The following is a 26,112-nucleotide window of genomic DNA, read 5'->3' on the forward strand; positions in this document are numbered from 1 at the left end:
AAATGTCCAAGCAATCTTTAAAATTTCCAAAAGAGTAGACATTTTACGTTAATTTACATTGTCAGGTAAAATGATTGTTAAATAATTTATTGCAAGAAATTTGCTCATTAATGATTTGATTAGGATACAATTACACTTCAAGCAATTTGATAATCTATTGCATTTTAATTGAGATTTATATTTTATTCAGACTATTGTATGATAAGAAATTGTCACGTGAGACACCATTTTATTTTGCACACTTTAGAAGTAGGCTGTAGGACTAACCTTGGTAATCAGCCCGAAGAAATAGTAGCGTGCTGGGGTTGGTTTCATTCTAGAAGCTAAATTATAAAGTTTTCTTGTAAATAGTGTCAGTCGTTATCATACATTAGAGTCATTTCATGTCAAATCAGCCAAGACCTTACACCAAGTATTTCAAATTTTCTTCATTTTTTGAGTTATGTTTTACCTCTTACTGTAAAAACTCTCCTACCAAAATTTGAAGTCATTACGATGAGGCGTTCCTGAGTTATTGATATTTTTGTTCAGGCTAGATTTCCAAATATGGGCTAGTTCAGATAAGGATCCGAAAACTAATTTAGGTAACATTCGGAGAAATACTCGTAGAAAGGAAGTAAAAATTGCCATGTTTGATCATTTGTGGATTAACATTAAAAAAACAAACACATTAGAACACAAATAAATGAAGGTATTAGCTTCAAAAATTACTATTTCTGTTTTGGCGACCGCACCCTCCTCTGCAGTTTAATTCTCAAAACACCCTTATTTTTTTTTTTTTTTGATAAATTTATTTTTTATATACTCAAAACTAAATATATCGAAATTTCGGTTTTTGGGAAATGTCTATTAAATGCAAAATTAACAATTTTAAATTAGGTTAAAATATACTCAAAATTTTCACTTGAAGAGATAAAATCAAAATAACTTCTGAAAGAATTTTGAAGAAAAATTATCCTTTTGAAAGTAAATTTGTTTAAAATTATAAATTTTAAGTAATATATTGAACTTGTAACATATTATAAAAGTCGTTTCTCATAACACTAATATCACAAACATAAAAACTTTGAACGAAATAAACTACATTTTTCAATGCTTTTGTAATTATCGTTCTTGGAGTTGGAGGAGCTACGTACAGATCCCTTTGTATCTAGAACGTCAATGATTTCTATTATACAGTCCAATCGTATTAATCATTCATCATCACGTTGGGGCCAATGGTTTTTGTTTTGTTTTTGATGGGCATAGTGGAATGAACTGGTGTTAAGATTTGATTCCAGGTACAGCATTATCATTTTCAGTATTGTGTTTAAATATGTCAGAATGTGTGTTAAGAATAAAATGGAAGAATGGCAAATTCTTCACACAGATCAGTACGACAGAATTGATGATGCTGTTCCTGGAATCAAATATTAACAGCAGTTTATTCCACTAAGTGTTGATAAAATTGGGGCAAAACGGTGTTGTGATGATGAGGAGTTTGCTTATATTCACGATTTTAAAAGTTGCATTCTGCTTGATACCATTTGATTGTAAATTAAAAATCATCGACGTTTCAGATACAAAGGGATCTACACATAGCTAGTCAATCTCCAAAAAGATAATAACAAAATCGTTGAAAAATGTAGTTTATTTTGTACAAAGTTTTAATGTTTGTGACTTGTGTGTTATGAACGTCGTATTTTACATAAGTATTTAAAGAGAAACAAAAAATGAAAAATCACTGGGTATTAAAATACTAAAGTTTGGGATATTCAACAATGGGGACCTCATCTATCTGATATGATTTTTATAACAAAAATGGTTAAACAAAACTTTTAATGTAAAATTTCATTATTAAACAAAATACAACTTTTCTCATTTACAAGAATTGTTTCATTGTCTTTTGAGAAAAGGATGTTATGTTGCTGCATTTTGTAAAATATAGTGGAATTTTGAAGTAAAACCCCAGCACATTAAGTAAAGTTATTTTATAATAACTCGAAACAACAGATGTAATCAGTCAATAACTCATATTTTCTTTTTTAATTTGTGACAGTTGTAAAACAAACTCCTGTTTAATTTTTAAATAATGTTAAAACTTAAAGGAAAAATATGTGAAAATTAAGTTTGAAGGGTTTTTAAATTTCCTTTTAAGGGTGAATTACTTATCAAAAAATAAAATTTTTAAATAAATAATATACATAATAGGATGAATTTTTTGAAAACAACTATTACTTATTAAATTCATACATTCTTTTTAACAAATGCAAGCACTACTATACTCAAAGATGTAAAAAAAAGTATGTGGTCTGATTAACTTATTTATATGTTAAAGTAGCTTCAATGTGTAAGACCTTTAAGTATGTACTTCACATCATCAATATTTATCTCTTTTTCTTTATATTTGACTTATGACATTTTATGATTTATTAGTTACAAAAGAGAATAAGTTAAACAAATTGAAAAGTTAATATACTTATACTTCTACCAGAGAGTGTAAGTTGATGGGTTTTCAATATTATGTTATTATACTTTATTGATAGAGACATAACACGGTGATACCTCACTATTACAAAAAAGACACTCTATTTTGTTGTCATTTGTCAATTATTCTCCTTCATATTCTCCTGTCAGTACTTGGAACGTTGTATGGTTGAATTTGAATTTGTTCAAGATCATTTGTGAATAATAAAAAATGAATAAACTAAAAAAAAACACATCTGATAGATGGCAGAGATGTACAAAATTGTCCTACGTTATCAACCCATTATTATAGCTACGTTTATCTGTATGAATGTATGCATCTTTGAACCAAATGAAGACATTTTTGATCGAAGACATTAAAATGTGGATTTTGCGGTCGTTTAGCATGTCAAATGGATCATGTATACAGGGTGTGCAGTATATATTGATCCCTATTGTATATCATATTCCCATTTGTGATTAAAGAATTTAATAAAAAATCTACTCGTATTATGAAATCTCGCATGTGTTTTGCATGTTTCATTGAGTGTGTGTACAGGGTGCACTGTGTATAGTGCTCCCTGATCTATAATGTATATCGTATGCATGTTTATGATATAAGAAATAAATGTAAAGTCGTATTAATTAAATATCGGAGGATTTTTGAATGTAGTACAGAGCGTGTATACAGGGAGAACTGTTTTTATTAGTGAGCGCTGAAGATACTAAATTAGACCCTGGCTCATTAATGATCACATCATATTTATCTTTCTCCCCCAACTTTTATTATTATTGTTTCGTTCTTGAGGAGAGAAGTCATAGAAATTGATCTAAGTATTGAGTTGTTACGTTTAAGTGGGGTCATGAAAAATGAAGAGTAAGGCTGAGAATTTGTTGGGGAGTTATCTTCTATAATTGTGGAAGCATAGTATGTCGTAATGATGACGCCTAATTACTCCAGGCAATACCGGATACTACTGGTATTAAACAATAAGTTTACAAAATAACCATATCTATAATAACTGCAAGATGATCACAGCGTGATAAAAACCAAATTTTATCTGAATAAAAACCCTTGTTTCTTCTTGATGAAAGAAAATGTTAAATTATTTTTATTGTGCAATTGTATGCTTGTCATAATAGACCTGACGAAAAAGGCCTTAAGCCTTCACCGTATATCACAAATATATCCTTCTTTATGAAAATATATTTCAGATCCTAATATGTATACAAAAATATTCACATTGTGATTCCAATATATTAGTTATTAAATATTTTTGCATGGGTTAGATATTTCCCAGGCCTTGATTCTCTTACTTTTCTGGTTCCTAATCCATCCGAAACAAAATTAATTGCAAAAATCTATTTCATAAGGGTTTAATTGTTAAATGTTGTGAATTAATAAAATTAAGCTAGATAATTGTTTCTTAAATTTTTAAGGTCATTAGATAAGAAGTTCAGAAACTGTGGTAAGCAAACACCCTCTTATATTGCGTGAAGGAACACTATTGTATATTAAGTTTGGTCTTAAGTGTGATACTTGGAGATTTTGATATTTTGTACACACACTGTAAAAGTCTGAGAACGACTGTATTATCTAAAGCTCTTTGTAGAAATCAGTAAACTTTATTTTAAAAAAAACAAGGATAGGAAAAAGAAAAAAAATATGTTTTCAATAGATGGCTTCAGTAATGGTTATCTCGTTCATTTAAGTGTTATTGGTTTATGGTGGATGGCGTTAGAGAGATAAGATTTTGTACTAAAAAACTTCAGGGACAGTTTTATAATTGTTTGTTTCTCTATTGTTTGATTGCGCTATATAGGATTGACACCAGCAAAATGAAAATATACCGTATTTTATAGTTCTTCTTAAATAACGGCGAAAACGTCAGGCAGGCGGTTGAAAATGTTATTAGCATTTATGATCCTTTTAGTGTAACAGCCAATCTTTCTCATTTTTGGTTTTGTAAATTCCTTTTTGGTAATGTATATGTCAAAGATGTAAGGCCAATTATCGAAAATGTGGATAAAATCACGATTAATGAAAACAAAAAATAATGGATATATTTTTACAACATATAATATATATCGACTATAATAGAGTAAGTTTGCAAGGTGTTGCCCAGAGCATAAAGAAATTAAAATTAATTAAGAACTCTTTTGCTTAATATAAAACAAAATAAAGAACGTAAAATTTTACAGTGCCAAACCTATTCTAGTATATTTGATTATATCGTAAATATATCGATATTTTTAAGACATATTATAATATACATATTCTAGAATACACTCCCGCCCCCGGGTTGTGGGAAACTGGTCCATAAGGCAGGTTAAATTCGTCCATCGCCGCTTCCTAGGCATCATAGAACCCTTTTAGTATCCAAAATGCACCTGGCCCTCAGGTTATACAGGTAAAGTGCTAATAAGTCTATTTTAAGACCTCCATTGCCTTTAAGACCAAAACTTTTGTTTTTCAGAACACTTTTTGGAGCCTTAGGAACCTACATAAAAAGTTTCAATAAAATCCATCTATTGGTGTGGTCGTGATTGAAGGATAAAAATACAAAGAGACATTCACATTTATTTTACATATATAACTCCAATATGGCGTCGCTTTTGTATTTTTATGAAAACATCAGTGAAAGCATTATGTTTATGTATGGTTATTCTAAGGGACTATACTTTCAATATTCTTCAACAAAGGAAAGATTCATTTGAATATGTTTGATTTAAAAAAATAAATACATAAGTTGTTCCCACGTTTATATTTATTTGTGTAACAACTAATGTTGTTCTTTCAAAGGAAAAAATAAATAAAAACAAGTTAAATAAATTAATGCAGGTATAATTTGCTAAACTACGTTTTACTTCACTATTACTATTAAAGGGATTTTGATTTGATTTGTAGAAAACATAAAGTGACGATTAGATTTCTATCAATAAGAGTTCATTAATGTACAAATACATACATGTATAATACATGATTTATATTGTAGCATTTCATGCGTGATCCTTTTGTATTTGCTATTCAATAGTTATTAGAGTCAAGAAAAAGATTGCTATATTAATTATTAATTCATTACCATTTGTTACAAACTCAATTGGTTGACCTACAAAATATGTATTTATTTTAGTAGGTTCCTTTCATTTTTCGAAGTCTATATCGTCAAATACAAGTTATATTATCTATACAATTAATGAAAAATTCATAAATCGGTTGGAAACTATCAACGAAAGAATGTATTATCCTTTTGGAAGTGCAAAAAGTATTAGGAGTTTAATTGAACACAAGCTCAACTATGGACCCATTTTATAGATACTTGGAAATGATATAAGTAAAGAAATACGCAATCTTTAGCTTTTATGGTATAAAATAAGAGTAAAAGCGTCTTAAAAATGGTCTAAGTATGAATAATTCTTAGGAAAATTTTTATAAGGATAAAAGGGATTTAAAAACTTGTTTCAAGCGCGCTATACGTAGATAAATTTAAGGTACTGCATCTTTAAAAAGAAGGGAGTTCCCTAGAAAACATAAGTATGGAAGAATTTTGCAAGTTTGATTGATGACAAAGAGTTTTTAAGATGCTATAGTGGAAAAAAGAAAGAAACAACTTTAAAAACCCAGGAAATAATTCATGAAAAAAGAATATAAACAACAGCAGGTTTAACTCCACGTTTGAATTTAATATCAAAGTTATTCAAGGGCATGAATAATTTGCTTGATATTGTTGTATTTGTCATTTGTAGGACCTTTTATTTTATTAATTATTGTTTATTTCAAATGATTTATATATAAACCATCTTATATTTGTTTTATTAAAAAGGATATTATTATTATATGTGCAAATTATTGTGTAGGAAGCGTATATTGCAAATATAACTATGCTAATTTGTGAAGAAAAAAATATATGGATAAACAATAAAACTATAAATAGTTAAATTTATCAATATATTTCTGGGCTTTGAATCAATAAGGTAGGGACCTTTATAGTGCAGATATGTATATGAATTTGATAACACTCAATATTGAAAAAAATCAGATGTCGATAAGTCAATAGACTAAGACATTTTTATATATGATCAAGATATAAATATATATATATTTGTGTATAATATATAATTGACAGATATCTATTGGGAATATATTTATAATCTCTATTTAATTTATAGTTTCTATGAAATATATAAATAAATGATAGAAATGTCCATAAATGTATGTTATGTACATACATATATCGGTTATCTGAGAAAAATACTCACTTGCATATATGTATGTATGTGTATAAAAGTAATGCATTGATCCCGTATTGACCTACGATAACTGCATGAATTTTATTTATATTATCTTACTTTAGATATTAAATGATCATTTTAACTTTCCAAGGAACCCTTTGTGTTGCAGCTAGCGAAAAGAACAAGTATGTTCCAAGTATAACATATTCATAGTACAAACATGACATTATTACACATCTTCACTCCATGTTGAGATTCTTTGGGACAACCTTCTTGATTTAAAATAGTATAAGTACAGAGAAAATATTATAATTATATTTCAATTCATTTTGGTATAATTTTTAATACAATTGACACCAAGGATAGGCTTACTTCATAGGGAAAAGTTAACAGAACGAAGACCTATTAAATAATGAAAAACAAAAGCAAACGTAATAGCCCTTTTTTTCCTTTTCTAATCGCTAAACATAACTTTTTCTTTACAGAAATCCCTTATTTAGTTATACTATAATGTGTACTTATACTTAATCAGTACAACTTCATCTGACCAATCAAAATAACATTAAAATGATGGTAATACAATAAATAATTATTTTTGGTCTTTCATTGTTGCAATTCAGAAATTTATATCTTTATTTTGTAATTTGACTGATTGGCATAAAGTAACTTTTAATTCTACCAAAAAAAAACAACAGATATTTGTATAATTATAAAAACATTGTTCTTTTAGGTTCAAATATTAGTATTTTTATACACTGCATATTATATTAGGCATAAAAGTATAGTTAGCTTATATATGCATATATTATCCAAGGTATTCATAAAAACGTATTGATAAAATTGAATTATTTAAACCATATAATTTATGAGAGTCTATTTCATTTCGTTGAATAAGTGCATTTTGACATATGAGTAAATTATATCACAATTAGAATGATTTATCTACTACGTCTTCTAAAACCAACCGCCTAACCAAGATAAGTATATTCAAAATGCATAGTGGCATATATTGTGTATTTTAGGGGGGCTTGTTTTTCAACTTTTTTCAATTTTGATAACGGATAGTGTGTAAAAATTATCATGTGGTAACCAAATAATCCATGCAAAATTTAATGCTCAACACAATCATCTCTAGGTCGTACATTTATATACAGGGAGCGGGGATCAAATTGTCGCTAAAATATTTTTCTACAAAAAACAACACAAAATATAAATTTTTTAACTTTTTTATTGAAAATTAAAACTATCACGAGCATATAGGTATAGAGTAGCCATTCATTCGATATAATCACCGTTGGTATCAATAATGGCCTCAATACGGCCTCAGAACCGGCCGCAGGCTCTTCTGACCATCTCATTGTCCATGTTACCGAATACCTCCTTGATGGAGTCCATCAGGCTGGCCTTGGTGCTATGGGGATGTCTCTTGGTATGTCTATCGACATAGCCCCAGACAAAATAGTCCAAAGGATTAAGGTCGGGAGAGTTAGGAGGCCACAAATCCTTGGTAACGACGTCATAACAGTTCTCGGTTAACCACTACATGGAGATTTTGGACACATGACAGGGTGCTGAGTTCTGATACACACCCAGGGCCTGTCCCTCCAGCCTTCATTGACCTGGTAGGGTCATCCTCAACCATCATTTTCACCATGTCGACAAAGTCGGTGTCCCTGACCTTCTTGTCAGCGCCCTCCTCCTTGGGTGCCCTCTTTATGGTGGTATCAACATCCCAGGTGTCCTCTAGCTTCTTACAGATACGCTGAACAGTCCGTAAATTCACTCCTAAGGTTGAAACAACCGTTGAATTGTAGATTTCACCTCAATTATTAACCAATGTCATGACTACGGCTGACGTCGAAAGCTCTTTGTTCCACTTATAGCTCTTTATCTCCTCATATGATGACGGCATGATGCTAACTGAACTACGTATCGTCAGGTGACAAGAATAGCTTTCCTATTTGGTAACCGGTTTTTTATTTGATAATGTCGTCTTCAAGTTATCAAGGTTTAAAGTAGGCGAAAATTTGATCCCCCTCCCTGTATGTATTCATATTTTGTACAAGAAACTGCTATATATTGCAACTATGAATTATAAATTAATTATTCGTTCAGTTACTATAAATTACGTAAATTCTTCAACGGAGAAGTTAATCATCCGGTCCTCATGATGTTTGGATGGATTAAAAAGACTCTTACAACGCTCCATATGGAATTACCGATGAGTTTGAGTAAAGAACGACCTCTTTGACTTCTGTCAGCAGACTTGACCACCATTACAATGATAGTCTGACAAACAATTTATGTAATAAGTTTAGATTATCTGCGTATAGCGCTAATTTTTTTTTTTTTTTTTTTTTTTTACAATTTCAGGAAGGAAAAATCAAAATATCTGTGCAAAATAGTTATACTATATAAAAAATCGTTTTTTGCTACATAGAGTGTCTTTGGAAAAATTTTTTATATAGGTTAGGCAAATGTCTATCAAAATTGTTTTATGCAAAATATTCATCTCCGTTGAGCGAAAAATAGTTCTTGCTTTTAAAATAACAGCAAACAAAAACCACCCTAACGTTCATGGTAATAAATACACACAGTGCCAAATTTTTTAAGCACAAATAAGGAATTTATAACCATTAAAACAATGAAAATCCAAAATGCATGAGAAAGAAAAATTTCTAAAACATCGTTTTTTTTCAATTTTTTGCAATGATTAAAATATGGAGAAATCTTTATTTATGTGTACTTAGGGAATTGAACTATGCTATAAAAAAGAAATAAAAAAAAACACTAACATGTAGTTTACAGAAGAAAGAGGGAAAAAACTAGTTTATTCCTAGGTACGTATGTAAATGCATCGGAATTGGCTTTTTTCTAAGTATCGGAATGGGTTATCAGAATTGGGTCAATAATGCCTAATCCTCCAATAAATGTGCTCATTATTAAAGAAGAAAATTTTTTAATTTTATTATTTCAGATGGTCAGTAATAAAAAGAAGTGATAAACATAGTATAATAAACTAGCCTTATTGTAAGACCGGATCAGTTCAAATTCCAATAGCAAGGAGTTTAGGGAATAACAGCCCCAGCGAATGGATGAAGCAACGGCTACTTAATAGTCAAGGGGCTCTTGACGACTCCATTCTGAATAATGCGGAACTTATTTTAAATAACTCCTACACAAACTCGCATCAAAAACTATTTAGATACCGATTAGCGACAGGCTCTCTCTCTATACAAATTCCAAACACATCCTGCAAGAAGAAAGAAAGTGTGGTTTCTGTAAGGATAATGTGGAAACATCCTCTCACCTCTTCCGGAGTTATCGAAGATACAGGGCATGCTCGAGGAAAGGGTTAAAGAAGGCTACGTAATAACAATGAAGGAGAGGGACTGGCTTTTCTTGATGTCTCCAGGAGGTGACGAAGACATGAAGATAAAGACATTTATCAGGGGGTTTCTTTTTCATGTTTACAGAAATAAATGCCACGGAGTTCAGTTAAACTGTTCTATAATACCGGAATGATTTGAAGAAGAAACATGTACACGTGTACTGCACCGTTAATCCTGTCACAAATAATGACAATTATTTTTTTATTATTATTCAGTGCTCTTCTTCTCTTGTGTTTTTTTTTTCATTTGTATGATAATTAAAAGGATCTGCCTTATGTAAGGGGGTCAGAGAAGGTAGGGAAAAGAAAAGTACTTTATCAATTGTATAAATATTCATTATTAAGACAGAGAGTACTTTAGTACTGGAGTGATAATTATAAATTACACGCCTCGGAAGAGAAGAAAAAAAAATCCAGAAGTTGTAGCGATTTTTTTTCTTTTTTTCAATGATAACTTGTATGGTGTATTGTTTAAATTTCAATCTTTGAGGCTCTATTTAGTAAATAGTAATAATTATTACCTATTTTTGTACCAATTTGTGTGTTAAGTAAAATAAAGTTTAATATAAAAAAATAAAAAAAACGGATAAAAATAATTTTTCCTTAATTTTTATTTTAACATATAAAATGTAAAATAATAATAATTGACCTGCATAACAAAATTCAAGTACATCCATTAAAAATGAATGTCTATTTAGTATTGAAGGGTATATACATGAGCCAACCGGTAATAAATTGACTCTTGAGCACGGAGATGAACTAACATTTTGAATAATTTTAATTTCAAATTATTTACTACTAATTATAATTATAATTGATATATTATTTTCTTCTTTTTTTTCATTCTCTAATTGATAAAAGTTGAAACATTAAAAAAATAAATTATTTCTTTATTTTTTGATGTAATTCCTTTATACATACGTGAATATTAATAAAAAATCGGAATTGTTGAAAAGGATGGTATTGAAATCAGCTGAAATTTTGGTATTGGTACATTCCTAATATTATGTGTAAGTAAAACGCTTTTTCTTTGAGTATTTATTTTCCTTAATGCTGTGTACATCATTTTCAAAATCTACTAAAGATAATGAAAATGTGTTTAACATTCTAGGAGACTTTTTTTTTTAAATTAAAGAAGAAAGGCATTTAATTTACCATTTTTAAATGTTTTTGCTATGGTAACTCTGAGAATTTGAAGAATGTTTTAGAGAAAAGCAGTTACCATTCAAGATGTTTTATAAGAGCAAATATAATTACAAGAAAAAAATAACTTCCACACAAAGTTCCACTCTGTATCACGCAAGGTCAAAGGCTCGAATTACTTTGGTTTTGATTGCAATTCCGCTTTGAGTCTGACAGGGGCTTACTTTTATAACTCCGTAACAAATCCTCAGTCTTCCTCTCCATAATTGATGAGCACATGCATTCATAATTACACTTTATACTCACTCCATTGTGATTTCCTTATGAGTGGGGGAAAAAAATGATTACAGTTTTAGAAAATAAAAATTAAAAATACCTGTCAGTTTACCAACAACACAAACCACTATTAAAAAAAGCTTAGCATACTCTTTTTGCATGACTAGAGATATAAAAAGTCTTGCAAACTACACATCTGATGACAACCACTTTTGAGAAAATGTCATAAAAATATGGTTTTGCTGAGAGTGACTACTATAAATAAAGTTATAAATTTTATGCATTTCTATGCGTGTGATATTTTTTAAAGTTGGCAAACTGAACAGTGTTTGTATATTTTCCAAAGCTGTTGTTATTTTTTAATTCTTCCAGGGATAGCATCTACGTATAAAGTTCATCTGCTTATAAACGACAAAGTGTAATACTTTTTGGGTGTGTGGGGTGGGATTGTATATTTAAGTCATTGTTGGGCTTAGAGTAGAATTGAATATTAAAACCAAAACAATTGCAGTATATATATTTGCTAGATACGAAGTGGGATTTGTGTTAATTTATTTCATTTTAAAATAGCTGTTTTTTTGTATATAATAAAACGCATTGATGGCTAGGCTACTCTCCAAATTGTCCGGGTTACCATATCATTTTTCGGTTTCCCTTTTTCATACATCAGTAGTCCTTAAAAGTACTATCCCTAGAGATTTGAAAAGAAGTTTTTCTATATGCCAACGTCGATTACTTACACTTTCAAATTTTACATAATTATTTCTCAATTATCATAGAATAAATACATATATGTATTGACTACGCCATTATAGAAAAATGAGTTGTTTTAATATATAATAATATTTGCAACAATAAAATGTGATAAAATAACCATCTAACGGAGAATTACTTCTTAATTTGTTATCGTGATGTATGTCTAAATGAATTAAAGAAAAGCTACTCTGAAATAAAATAGCAAAATAAGTACAGCTGCTTTATTATCCCCCTCGACACAAAAATTATTAGCTGATCTCCCCCCCCCCTCTCTATCGATCAGATGAAGTCCACCGATTATTTTAAAAGTAGACATTTGAGTACTAAAATTAATCAATTTGGTAAATTGAAGTCAATATGAATATTACAAGTATATATTCTTCTCTAGGAGCAACCGGGTATTGAACCTACGCACATTAATTTCAGTTGATTTCCCCCAAACTTGTTGTCCTCTGAGTTAGTGTATTATCGGTTCTTATTTAGGACCAAGCAACCCGGTCCAGCCCAATTTTGTCCCATTCCGTGCATCCCCACTTATCAGTGCCTAAATAATGTAAAATAGATACCTTGTGACATCATTAGTGTTTTTATCCCTTTTTTGAATTATTCTATTATATAGGGTTTTCTAATAAGAAGTGTATTTCGATATTCAAAGAAAAATGACATCTTTTCAGATAAATGATCGGATGTTTATTTCAATGTAAAGAGACAGGTATGCATTAGTAATTGAAAAAAAATATCAGCCAAATGGCCATCGCAGCTCCACTTATAGTACAGTATCTTCTTATGAAATTTTCCACCAGATATTTTTCCACCTAGATGGCTACATCAACAAGCAAAAGTGTACCATCTGGGACTCGGAAAACCCAAGATTTATTGTTGAAAAGCCTCTCCATCTAAACATGTAACTGTTTGGGTCGGTTTATCGTCCAGCGAGATTATTGGACCTTACTTTTTTCGAATATGAGCCTGATGCAACAGTTACGGTGAATGGATTGTACTATCGAGAGATATATACATATCTCAGATTTGGCTTTATAAACTACCGACGTTTAAAGACCGACAGGATCGATTCTAAGACTGGACCGAATAAATAAGGACCGATGCAGCACAACACTGAGTTACACCGCTAAATTGATTAGCTGATTTGATGTCTCTGAGAGCTACAATATTTTAATTACGTTATCTTAGGTGTGGTTATTACAGAGACTAAAAAATGTTCCATTTCACATTTCTAATATTAACAATCTTAGATCAAAATTCGATTCATAATCATTATTAGTGGATAAATTTTAAATCATTGATAAGGTTATTTTTTATTTTTTAAACCAGAGGTACAAATTTTTGGAGTATCTTTCATCTGGCTTCATAGAGAAAAACATTATTTTTGGTTAACTAACAGACATTAATAAACTTAAATTATAATATAGTAATTCTTGTACTTCTGTATATTATTGATAAAAACATTTCTTTAAGTATTCTTTTTTATATCTCTGGTTTTAATTAGATCATTCAAGACTTTATAGGCCTTCTGCTAGTATTTGGATGATGGTTTTTATTCAAAAATACAATTTTTGTGTTTAAATATCTCAATTTATTAAATTAATTATAGAAAGTACACGGACACTTGACAAAAAAATTGAAGCTTTTTTTATTTTTCATAACTCGAACGCAAATGTCTGGTCTCTTCAATTTTAAGTTATCCGGCTTCTACACAACAGATCGATTTTTACTTAAAATTGATATACAGTTTGGGGACTTTAAACTTGCAGTCGCATGGTTCAATAACAAAAACTTTATTTTAATGGAATCAAGAAAAGACAAGATAATACCAATTTAAAAAAAGAGACTTTATTTGCTTATATTGTTTATTCAACATATCCTCTTTCACAAGCAATAAGAGCTTGTGAAGCTAGTGAACAAATTGGCTGGTCTTGACGAAGAAGGCCGTGTCCATAGAATATCTTCTTATTGTTCTTCTTAGTTGTATGGGCCAGTAATGGACTTATTTATGGTATAAGGAGTCCGAATGGAGATGCCAACGGTCTCTAAAGCCTTTTCTGAACTAACACCGGTGCAGAGGAGATTGCACATTTATACAGTTAGAGACATGAGATAAAAAAAAAACTGATTTATGTTTGTTTCAGCTGTCTTTTAGTTGTTGAACAAAATTACCGTTATTAAATATTACGTTGATAAAATAGTAATTAAATACTTCTGCAAGTTTAGGGTTCTCAGTCGGTAGCCTTTAGTAATAATGTAATATGTCTATTTATATATATATTTTTTTTTTTATGAGTATCATAAGTAAATTGAATTGTCTAATAACCTGTTATTGTATTTATCTTTTAGTAAAATTTCAACTTTAACATAAACTTCGAGTACTACATTCAAAATATGATATATTTATGTTCATATTGAATTCTTATGTATTTTATAACCAAATTCATGCAGAAAAAGGCATAAACTCCTATTTGATTTATTCAGCAACCTTTTTCACTTGTTATTCATTAAACACAAAAAAACAAAAAAAAACGAATCAAGTACCTGTTGGATACACTTTGACATGACGAGACCAGGACCATTGAGGATTCCCTTTCTTACGAGAATAAACACAGTCGATGTGAAGTATAGAGCCAGGATAAATTAGGACTTCACCGGATGGACCTGTGATGATTCGATCCTCTTCTTCATTATTGACTCCATTGACTGAGGAATGAACCACAAGTCTGGGTGGCTCATCTTCAGAAAAGTTTGCTCGTGAGGATGTTTTTCGACAAAAGGGGATTCGAGAGTCCCAGATACCGTTATGACAAGTTAAGGATGAGTTTCCTTCAATGAAATAATCCCCAGGACTCCCAAAACATCTAAATTCCACAATGTCACCATCAGGGAAGACTGTGCTTTGACTTAACTGAAAAAGAGAAATTGAAGGGATTAAAAAATAAATTGAAGCCAAATTCAACTTCCAAATAATGCAGGTAAACTTCAAATCAAAACTGTATATAATTATGTTTACAATTCAAATGTTCAATAGAACTACAATATAGTTGGCTATTTACCATACTTGAATAAAGATGTATAATTTCTGAAGGAATATTTATTAGTAAATCAAATATTTAACTTGAAACTTTTTATTTCTCCATTTATACACTGTGTTTGAATACATTCAAAAAGTTTAGCTTAAACTTATTTGCATAAGCGATTGTATTTTATCATTATGTATATATTTAGAAAAAATCTTTATGTAAGGCATTGTTTGAAACATTAAAGTTGGGCGGGGTGGTTGGAGAAATAATACAAAAATAATAGTTTTTGTAAGTCAAAAAATCGTAAAATATAAGTCATGATATTTGTACATACGTTGCTTATGTTTTGTTTGGCGTTGTGTTTACTTTAGCCGATTAAATGGACATTTTGACCAGGGTTACTTAAATAAAAGTATTAAGCAGCCATGCATGTCAATGTTAAAATAATTCATTTGACAGTAATATAAATATTTAGTGTATACTTTGATTCAATGGTATTTATTTATAACTAATGGTTTTTTCCTTTGTTACAGCGCTTTAAATACTTAGTTTGGTTTTATTCTCGAAGCAAGATTCAATTTTTTTTATTAAAATACAGTCAGTTGCTATAATGCGTTGGAGTAGTGAGGAACCTGCGTTTGCTGTCAAGTTAAATACTGCTAAAACTATTTGCCAGAATATTTTATAACATTAAACAAGTTGATATGTATCTCCTGATTTATGAAAATTAGTTATTTGCTTTAATTTCTTAACTATAAACAATTGATTTTTTTTTCATTTTCATAATTTGAAATTTGCAAAAATATTTGAAAAGCATATGACTCCACTAATAAAGATGCTAAATAATTAATTCAGTGTTACCAGATTTGACATTACGCAAAAATTCTAAATATGTTCAAACTGGGTAATTGGAACCAGATTTATTCTGGAAAAATATTCATTTTAATGATCTTTTCAAAATCGCCAAAACTAATTATTTAATAAACTAATCATCCAAACTTATGAAATTAAATATTTTTTTGATTAAATTTGTATATTTTTGGATTGAATACCCATCCCTCAAAAATAGTTCAATGAAAAATAATTAAGAAAAAAACAAAAAAGGGAAAAAAACACGGGATATTTAGATAAAAAAGTTAATCAAAACCTTAAAATGAGTATTATGATTATGCAACTAGAATAAAACTTTTTTGATCCATTAAATCTTATTTTATTGCTTTTTGGAAAAAGTAAGTGACTTTGCTACCACCCTGTATTTAAACATCAATCAGCCAATTTATTACTTTTTTACCATTATATTTTATACTTGTGAATTCATAATATAAAATAGAAGGTTGGGGAAAATATTATTTGATTTTGAAGATTATTACTTCAAAAATAACTTATTAACGAACAATACGTCTTCTTTACAGACTGATATATCCCTATTTTCCATATTTATCGTTGAAGTAGATAAAAATAAGAACAGACAAAAAATATTTTTTGCAACATCTATAATTAATTTGCAAAATATGGTAATGAATCAAAAATATACAAAGTAGAAAATTTTCCAACTGATTTTTGACCTTTCTTTTCTCTTTTTAAAGGTACAAAGGTTAACAGATGTAATTAAGATAACATTGTGCAATAAAAGATAAGAAAGAAAAAAAAAATGAAAAACCTCGTGACTTAAAGTTGCAAAGTGTCTTGATTGCTAGTTGAAAATAAACTTTTTAATATCCTAGCGGATATAATAATAGCGTGTCAACTATGAAGTTTTACAATTTAAAAGTTAACTCATAATTCGTATCATCAAAGCAACATTTGCTTTATTTGATAACAAATGTTGTTTTTTTATTCAGAAGACGAAAACTACCATTATTTTTTCTTTTCCAAAAAGGGTTGTCTTGAACAAAAGTATGACATATATAGAAAAGTTTGGGTAGCATCATGAGTTCATGTTACATTTTACTCTAACACAAACTATCAGAAGCAAATAACATTATTACATACATATTTAGAAAGCACAAAAGTTGTATTGCATCTTTAGCAAGTATAAAATAGAAAAACTTTTTGTAGGCTCATATTGTTACCCTAGTTTTTAGTCAATATCTATCATTACACACATACATCCATTTCGTTCTTTCTTATGTTTGTACCTGATAAGAAAATACTACAACAATTCTTTAATACAATTATTTTTAGATATATGTATTATATATGTTGAGGATATAGAAACCTACAGAAAATACATTATAACTTTGTTTCTTCTATTTGTAGAGTACATCCATTAGGGATTGGAGCCAAATCACATCAATAAATAAATGGTATACACAATTTCTAAAAAGTATTTAATTAGAGATTATTTGTCACTAAAAGATTTTTCTATATATGTGCCTACATATATGGGAAATACACAGATGTAAAAAAAAATGTGGCAATGAGAAAAAATAACATTTGTTACTTTATGTAGTATCTGGATTAACATTTTTTTTTTTTTTTACATATTTGAAAAAACTGTTTTGTATAAGATATATGTACAATTTTCTAGAACTAATCAAATTGCGTCTCTGAAGGATTATAAAATAATTATTTATTGGGTCTTATCTAAAACTATAGTCTGAACTGATATTTAATTGTGTTATGATCAACTTCATTAAAAGTTTAAATGAGCTATGACATAATTGTGTTTTTTTTTTGCAGTGATTCATTGAGATACATATGATTTGCAGTATGATATTAATTAAATAACGATTCACGGCTTGATAATGATTGTTTGTCAATTCACAAAATGAAACATATTGTTGTACTAAATATAATTCAAATTGGTTCCAAAATGAGTATTGAAGAGTCGTCTGAAATTTTTTTTGGGTCGCAGATTGTGTTTTAGCATATGACTAGCTTTTTGTATATTTAAAACTTCGCTTTAAAAAAGGAAAGAATAAACAAAAACATTAGGTAACGTTGTATAATTTTTTGATGCCTTGGGTACCTTCAGACCTGTAAAGAAATATTCATGTTCTTTTTAATTCAAATTTTGCTGCATTACACCTCTGAAAGTAGCAAAAATAAGGAGTCCTGACAACTTATTCAACATTCAAGATTAATTATCCATACCTTTTACAATATTAATGTATATAATAATCATTATTATATACATGTAAATTAGTCGTCAAATATCTCAACAATCCATTTTGTTCAAGATTTGATCAGAAAATAACGATTGTTTTCAATATATATCAGCATTGTAGTTATTGGACTTTTATTGCAATCATTAACACATTACAGTTTTAAAAAAAAAAAGCTAATGTACTCTTGAATAAAGTTTCTTTCATTTGACTAGATTATTAGTATTATTATATTAAAAAGAAACTAATTATTTTAATTGAATAAATTACTACTTTCTTCGAAATGAAAGGAAAAAAAAAAAATAGAAACACTTGAAAATGCATGTTTTTCAAGATTACTTTAATTATCGTCATTAGCAATGCTAGTTACTGAACGTTTAATAAAAATAACGAGATATCTTATTTTACAATAATATTAAGCATCTGTTTACAATTAGAAAGTGGATAGTCTCCAGGGATCTTGTTGCTTTCTTATTTGGGATATTTGATTCAAAGAAATCCCAGCATATTTAAAAAAATATGAGTATTATAAATAAACTATTTTCGCAAAAAATGGGCAGTTTTTGTGTTTTTAATGATTGTCATCTCACATTTATATAAAATAACAACTTTTGCTATAATCGATAAAAAGAAAAATGAGACAGTTTCTATAAATAAATGGCGAAATTGGTGATAATTTCTTCTTTTAATCGGCCGGTCCCATTTTGAACTTCAAATACACATTCGGTACACCAACAGTGGAATAGTACGTTTCGGATTATTTACTTCTTTTTGTTGCAATGTATAACTTTTAATTATTTATTGTAGTCCAAAACAAAAAATGTGCAATGGCACGCCCATTGGTTTGAATATATTATTAATTTGATTTCACATATAAAAGTATTAGAAATATTGACCTAAATCCTTAGATCTGGGATGTTTATCCACTTTTGCGTCTGAAATATACTTTTGATATCTTGTTTGTGTCAATTTTTTTACCATCTTTTATATTAATTCTCTGTTTATTATATTTTTTCCATATCCATTTTTATTTGTAAAAGGTACTTCATTACTATAATAGTTGTTAACAAAATTTGAAATCAATCACAAGGTTTAACAGCAAAAATGTATTACGACCGAAATTTGCAAAGTTTAGTATAATTTCATGCTCTAATTTCAAATATGGCTGAAGTTTTTCTATCACAATCAGGGCCTGAAGAAAAAATCATAAAGTGTATTTTTCAGATTCAAAGCTATTTATGATCACTTGGTATTAAAAAAAAGAATAAATGATACATTGATGAACCCAGATGATGTGAAAGGGTTATCAAGGTTTCAAAGAATGTTTTTATGGGTTTTTATTACGATTCTTCCCCAATGATAAATATGAAAAATTGAGATATTTATGGACAGAAATGTCTCTTATTCTGTAATCCAAATGTTTTTTTTTGTTAATAATCTACTAATTTAGAAATAATCTATCCGCAACATATTACAAACTTTACTACTATTTGAGATTATAAATTCACAAGTATAAATTCAAGTATCAAATTAATTCACTTAAAATATATTTTTGTTACGCACCCCAGACAAATATTTTTAATAGCTAAATATACAAACATTTATATAAGTAAACTTCCATTCACATATCCAAAAAATGACGAATCTATAAAAGCAATATGGAATATCTTTTTTTATATTACATATAAAGCCCTTTCTAATCCCATTAAGTAAAATACTTGATTTCATGACTATAGCACATAACCAAGTAAACCCTCAGGAGCATGTTTTTTCACATGACGAAAAACAATTAGCTCTCATATCACAATATGTCCATATTTAGAAATAAGCTTAATTAAATGCGTTTGCCTTTTTTACTCCCATTCTTGGATCCATTAAAGAAAGCTGAAATGCTTTTTAGGTATGAAATAAGCTGAACCTCTCGAGCTAATTATAACCCTACCTTATCTAAATCTAATGGTCCTCATGAATACGGGGGGGGTAATGCAAACTTGGGAAATAACAACAATTCCAATTATGAAAAGTATAATATGTGGAATTTTAACAATAGTTTTTTTTTTTTTTTTTATATGAATAAATAAAAGTTTAGAGCTATAATAATGAAGTTATGAGGATGAAAGGATCTCAAACTAGTTTAGTAATTTTTTTTTTATGGGTTAAACAAGTTCACAAATTTCCCTTTTTTCGTCAAACCCCTTTAAATATCTAGGAAGTGTCATTTAAAAAAAAAAATATTCAACTTATGTAAACACTTTTTTTTTTTGACAAAAAATAACTTTTCAGAGACAACTAAATAACTTTTTTAAATATTCTAATATATATAACAACGTTTGTTTGAATGTTTGTGTAGACATTCATTTTTGAGTTTAACTACTAAATCTATGAAGCAATCTTGTAGGAACGAGCATGTGTAGCTAAATGTCTGCACTTCATATTAAAAAAAATACCCCTAATAAATCATGGTCAGATATAAGTCTAATCTTTAGAGTTGATGGTAAAAAGGGTTTATACATTTTAATGGCAGACAAAAGTATAACAAAATTTGATTTAAAAGAAGTCCTTTAGAATCTATGATTGCAATTTTTAGATTTTTTATAGTTTTTGTTTCAATAACAATAAAGTTTGTATAGAAATTAAAAATTGGGGAATTTTGTATTAGTATTAGAAAGTTTGTCTGTCTCTCTATGGAGGCCTCATTTTTGAGTGTGCGCTTAATATCTTAGAACTGCGTTTTCTAAGAAATAATAATACAGGAACCTGCAACTATTGTTTGTAGCTAAAGCTCAGTGCGTCATATAAAAAACAAAAAGGGAGTACATATCTATATTAATTAAGCAAGGTTTGTCTGTCTGTCTGTTGTCGATGCCTAATAACACCAATCAATGCTGGGTCTTGCTATTAGTATCCTAATAAAACTACTAATGACAATTTTTAAGCAGTATGGTCTCTTTTTTTCGTTGCATTCAAACATAGAATTTTTAAAATTGTACTAAATATTAAATTTGTCAATGGAAATTGTTTTTTATAAATATAAAACAAATGTATATGTTTTTATTCTTTCTATAACAAAATGATGTAATAGGTGAATTTTGTCATTTATTTTCTGTAAAATATAATTGTCTAGTATAAGCATAGATATTTTTAAAATAACATTAGTTATCTCATGACCGTAAAAACTCATTAACCAGATTTTAGTGAGAAATTATAAGGTAAACTTTTTCCTCTTATAACTTTAAAATTGTGGAATCAGGTATATTTAATTAATTACTACTAGTGCGGTGACGATACCATATTTTTACCGGTTTTGATACCTAAATAGGGATCGTACTTTTTGATACAGTAATACATTTGAGGAGATAGAGAAATGCTCATAATTTGGATTTTGGTGTTTTTATAACGTTGTAGCACTTTAAGGACTAGTTTTAGTCAATTTATTGAAGTACCGTTTTAAACGCGTCAGTACCCATGTAAGAGTAATTATCCAAAACAAAAGGTTTTAGTGCTTTTTCTTATTCATATTTTTGAATAGCTTGACATAAATTTGAAGGCTCATAAATGATTTTGCACTTTTTTTTGTTTCATTAGCTATTAATGAATTATATATTTGCAATCCGATGCATGATTTTTTTACTACCAAAAAATGGTCAAACTGCTCAAATCGTGTATTTGAAATCTCATAGTATTTAATTGAAACCATCTGCTCATAATATTTTTTACTTTGTTTACGTACACCTAGACAAACCATTAAAAGATTTTTTATATAGGCTCAAGAGATTTTAATGACCTATAAAACATTTTATTTTTTATATATATCTTTTTTTCTATAAAAGTCAATAAAATTATATCTTTCTTTGTCCTTTTTTGCAAATTCAATAAAAATAAATTGTAGATGACCTGTAATGCCATTTATAAGTTTATAGCATCATTCGAATTAATATTATAATGGAATGATACTGTCAATACTATAATTAAGGATGATATTTTTGAGAAGGTGGGGAAGAGGCTTATGGTATTACTGAATTAAGACCAAAATCATATAACATATGATTTTGGGGGAGAAAATGAATTACTGTTATAAAGAGGTCTGATCTATGAGCCGGCCTTGCCGACGACATTATTGGTAGCTTGTTTTTTTTTTCGATTGACCTTTATTGCCTTGTATTTAAACATTTATAGTCTTAGTATAATATAACACAATATACTGGAAAAAGAATTCGTTAAAACATGTAGACAAACAAAAATTAAAAGGACTTATAAATAGAAAAAAAAAGAGCTTCAAATATTCAATAAAATATTATCATACAGATTTGTAACTCTCTGATTATTAGAAGCAGAGAGGAAACCTTCTTTCCCAGTTGTTTATTGAATAATGTACTAACCATTTTAATAACATTCCCATAAATTTTAGATAAAGATTGACATTCCCACAAAGTATGATTGGTTGTTTCTTTAGAACATTGATAGAAGAAGCAAATTCCCTGTTCGCCATTAAAATATTTGGCAGCCGGCTCGAGAGTTTCGGATAATCTGTATTTAAATAATCTTTCGTTCAACGTAAAAAAAGGAATTGGTGCTTGCCTTAAGGCTTTCTTAGCAACGGTTTTTTAATTTTGCGTCTTTCCAAATATGCGTTGAATAGTGACGCGAGTACGTTTTACTGTTTGTTCCAATAATTGATGAATAAAAGTCAAAATCCATCTGTCAAGTTAACAACTGCAGCAATATTGAAGGGTATGTTACACACAACATTTTTCTTATTACAACCTCTAGTTGGTATCTCCCATTGTAAAGATAATGCAAACTTTTTTACTATTTTATTTGCACAATCACAAAAATTTAAAACACTTCGAGTATAATGATAATACTATAAAAAATCCGAAAGTCTTCATTCTGGGCGTAGCTTAAATTTCAATTGGTTTGGCATTCAAAAATCCATTTGAATGATTCTTTAAATAATTTTCATGTTACGATAAATTTTTAATCCAATAGAAACTTAGATATTTCCATAGAAAAACAAAATCTATCACACCCAGGCCCCTGGAATTCAATTGGTTATAGACTCCTTGGTGGATTATATTTTTTTGTTAATTATTTCAAGTAGGAGTTTTCTAGAAATGATATTTCCCAAGTAATACCCTTGTTGAAAGGTGTAACACGGAAAATGTGCTTTACTTTACAAATAATCTAAATATTCTATCCCCTGATCCTATCCCATACTTTTAAATTGAAAGAAGAAAAGGAAAAAGTCGTTTTCCTAATTCTTTTACAAATATCTTTGCCATTCATTTCGCAACTTCCTTCGTCTATCCAAGATCCCAAGATTTGTAACTTTCATTTTAATTTAAAATGAGGCTATGCCTTTTCATGTAACCCGTTATACGGACTGAAAGTGTCAATTTTCTCTTCATACAACAACTAACCAGATAATTTAGAGAATGTATAAGACCCAAAACGTTTTTTTGATTGATTTTATCCCCTTATACGAACTCCCAAAAAATATTATCGTTAAGTAGTCTCCATAACATAGACATTTTAAATTTGAGTGTGTCAAATGAAAGCCTTTTATTCCATTTCTGTCATCTATTTCTTGTATCACAGCATCAAGACATATTGTAATAAAAAGTATTGGGGAGAGAGGATCTTCCTGACGAACGCCCCTGTTGTTCAAAAAATATTCGAATTCGTTTTTACATTTAATCATTGTATGAGTACGCGCTAAGGTAACTGCAACCATACAAATTATAAAACCACCAAATCCTTTTCGGTACAGCGTTTTTATTATGTACTTGTGTGACTGAACATAAAAAGCCTTGGCAAAATGCTCTTCCATGACTGTTAATCCACTTTTAGACTTGACAAGAGTCTGCCGTGTACAAGGGATACTTGTTTTTTTTACAAAATGATATTGTGATCCATGTAAAAATTTTCTTGAAACTTTGTATAGTGACTACGAATGAAAAATATTGTACAAACAATTTTGCATAACAAGAGGTCTTAAATTTTAAAAATATATAGTATCTTTTTTTGTTTTGTTTCGAAAGCAAGACGATGTGACCCTCTGAAGCGAAGTAAGGGAAGAACTTTATCATAAAACAAGAGTAAAATTGGAGCAAGATAGGAAATATATTTTTTCCAAAAAAAAATATCAACCCAATGGACCAATAGCTTTATTTAATTTTGTATTTTTATCAATAGCACATATAATTTCTTCTTGAAAGAAACCAGAAAGGTGACTTTCAACCATATTGTTATATTCATTTATTAATGAAAGTTCTTTATCAGACCTGCATCTGAGGTCTTCACAGAGAGAATCATTTTTTAAATTGCATCTGCAATAATTGATGTATATTTGCAGTCTATACAATTATACATATTGGAGTAAAAATACCCCATCTCCTTACAAACTAATTCAGGATAATTCGATTCTATACAATTTTTAAGTATGATTGATAAGTTATTGGAACGGTTATTTTTCTTCTCAAACTGCAAACATTCTAATTTTGATTTCGATAAATCTTATATGCTTGTTGGCCCAACATATATTTTTTAACAATTTAAAATATTATTTTTTTTTTTACATTTTCAATTTCATTCAGTTGTCTTCTTCTTTTCTCGGCACGTCTTGCACCTTCTTGTCGACAAAAATCTTTAGTTTGGATAAACATTTTTAAATCAACAGTTTGAAAACGTCATTACCATTCTGGTAAGCAAAAGTGATTATCAACTGCATCTCATGTCAGATATTATAATAATATCAGAAGTTTCTAAAAAATTTAATAATCATATCAATTCATATTTTCTCCCCAAACTCTAAAAGGATAAGCAGTTTAAAGATAAAAAGGAGATCATAATTTTTTAAATAATTTTAGGGGTTGCTCATTACCTTCTGTTCCCATTTGAGATTCTAAAGCAAGTCTTTTGTATAGGAGGCAGATCTTGATCTAGACAGAATAATATTTTCTAAAGAAATATCACCAGTAGGTTTTCTTGATTTTCGGTATGAAATATCACTTTTGATTTTGTCTTTTGGTTGGTTTTTCAATATTCAAACTTCAATTTCTTTATTAATCACTAATTCCTCAGGCAAACTTATACTGAATTTCTTTACACGTGTAGAAACCCAATTTTCTATTTTGGGACTTATTAATTGAAACAAGTTGTTCCTTCTCCTTGATAGTACCCAGAGATAATAATTCCCCTTCATGCTCATCTTGAGTCATATTTTTGTGATCATTAATCCCAACTTCTTTATCAGGTGATTCTGTGAGAACATCTGGAATGTAGGTTACCTGACCCTCAGCTTCTTTATCAATAACAAAGTTGTTGTCAACCTCCTTGAGTGTTTCTAAGTATATACATAAGAACACTTTCATTAGGATTACTAGTATTTTTATTTGTCATTGAAGTTATATCCTTATTGGCATTTGATTCATTTTTCTCGATTATAGTTGCATGCAACTCACTTTCTCGAAAAACAATAAATTTTGGATAGTCAAAAATCTGAAGTATTTTGCCAGATTAGTTAACTGACTGGACTGACTAAAATGGAAGCATTTTTGACACTGCTGGTGGACTCTCTTAAACCTTAAGTTAACCAAGTTGCCATCAACAGGAATAATTTGAGGCATATTAGACTGGTCTCCAATAATCCCAAAGGTATAGTTTGATGATCTCCAAACAGACTTGTAGTTTTGAACTTTTTTTCTGCCTCACTATAATTTGGGTTCGGTTC

At 29.0% G+C, this 26,112-nt stretch overlaps 1 protein-coding gene across 1 annotated transcript in view; it reads right to left on the reverse strand.

Moving 5' to 3' along the window:
• hig (hikaru genki) overlaps positions 1-26,112 on the reverse strand; it is a 76,761-nt gene that overhangs the window by 9,038 nt on the left and 41,611 nt on the right. The window contains exon 4 of the mRNA XM_040707811.2: positions 14,792-15,158. Within this exon, the coding sequence (XP_040563745.2) occupies positions 14,792-15,158 (367 nt within the window). The remainder of the gene's footprint in view (positions 1-14,791; positions 15,159-26,112) is intronic.

The sequence above is a fragment of the Lepeophtheirus salmonis genome, chromosome 3 (genome assembly GCF_016086655.4).
Source record: "Lepeophtheirus salmonis chromosome 3, UVic_Lsal_1.4, whole genome shotgun sequence".
Taxonomy (NCBI): domain Eukaryota; kingdom Metazoa; phylum Arthropoda; class Copepoda; order Siphonostomatoida; family Caligidae; genus Lepeophtheirus; species Lepeophtheirus salmonis.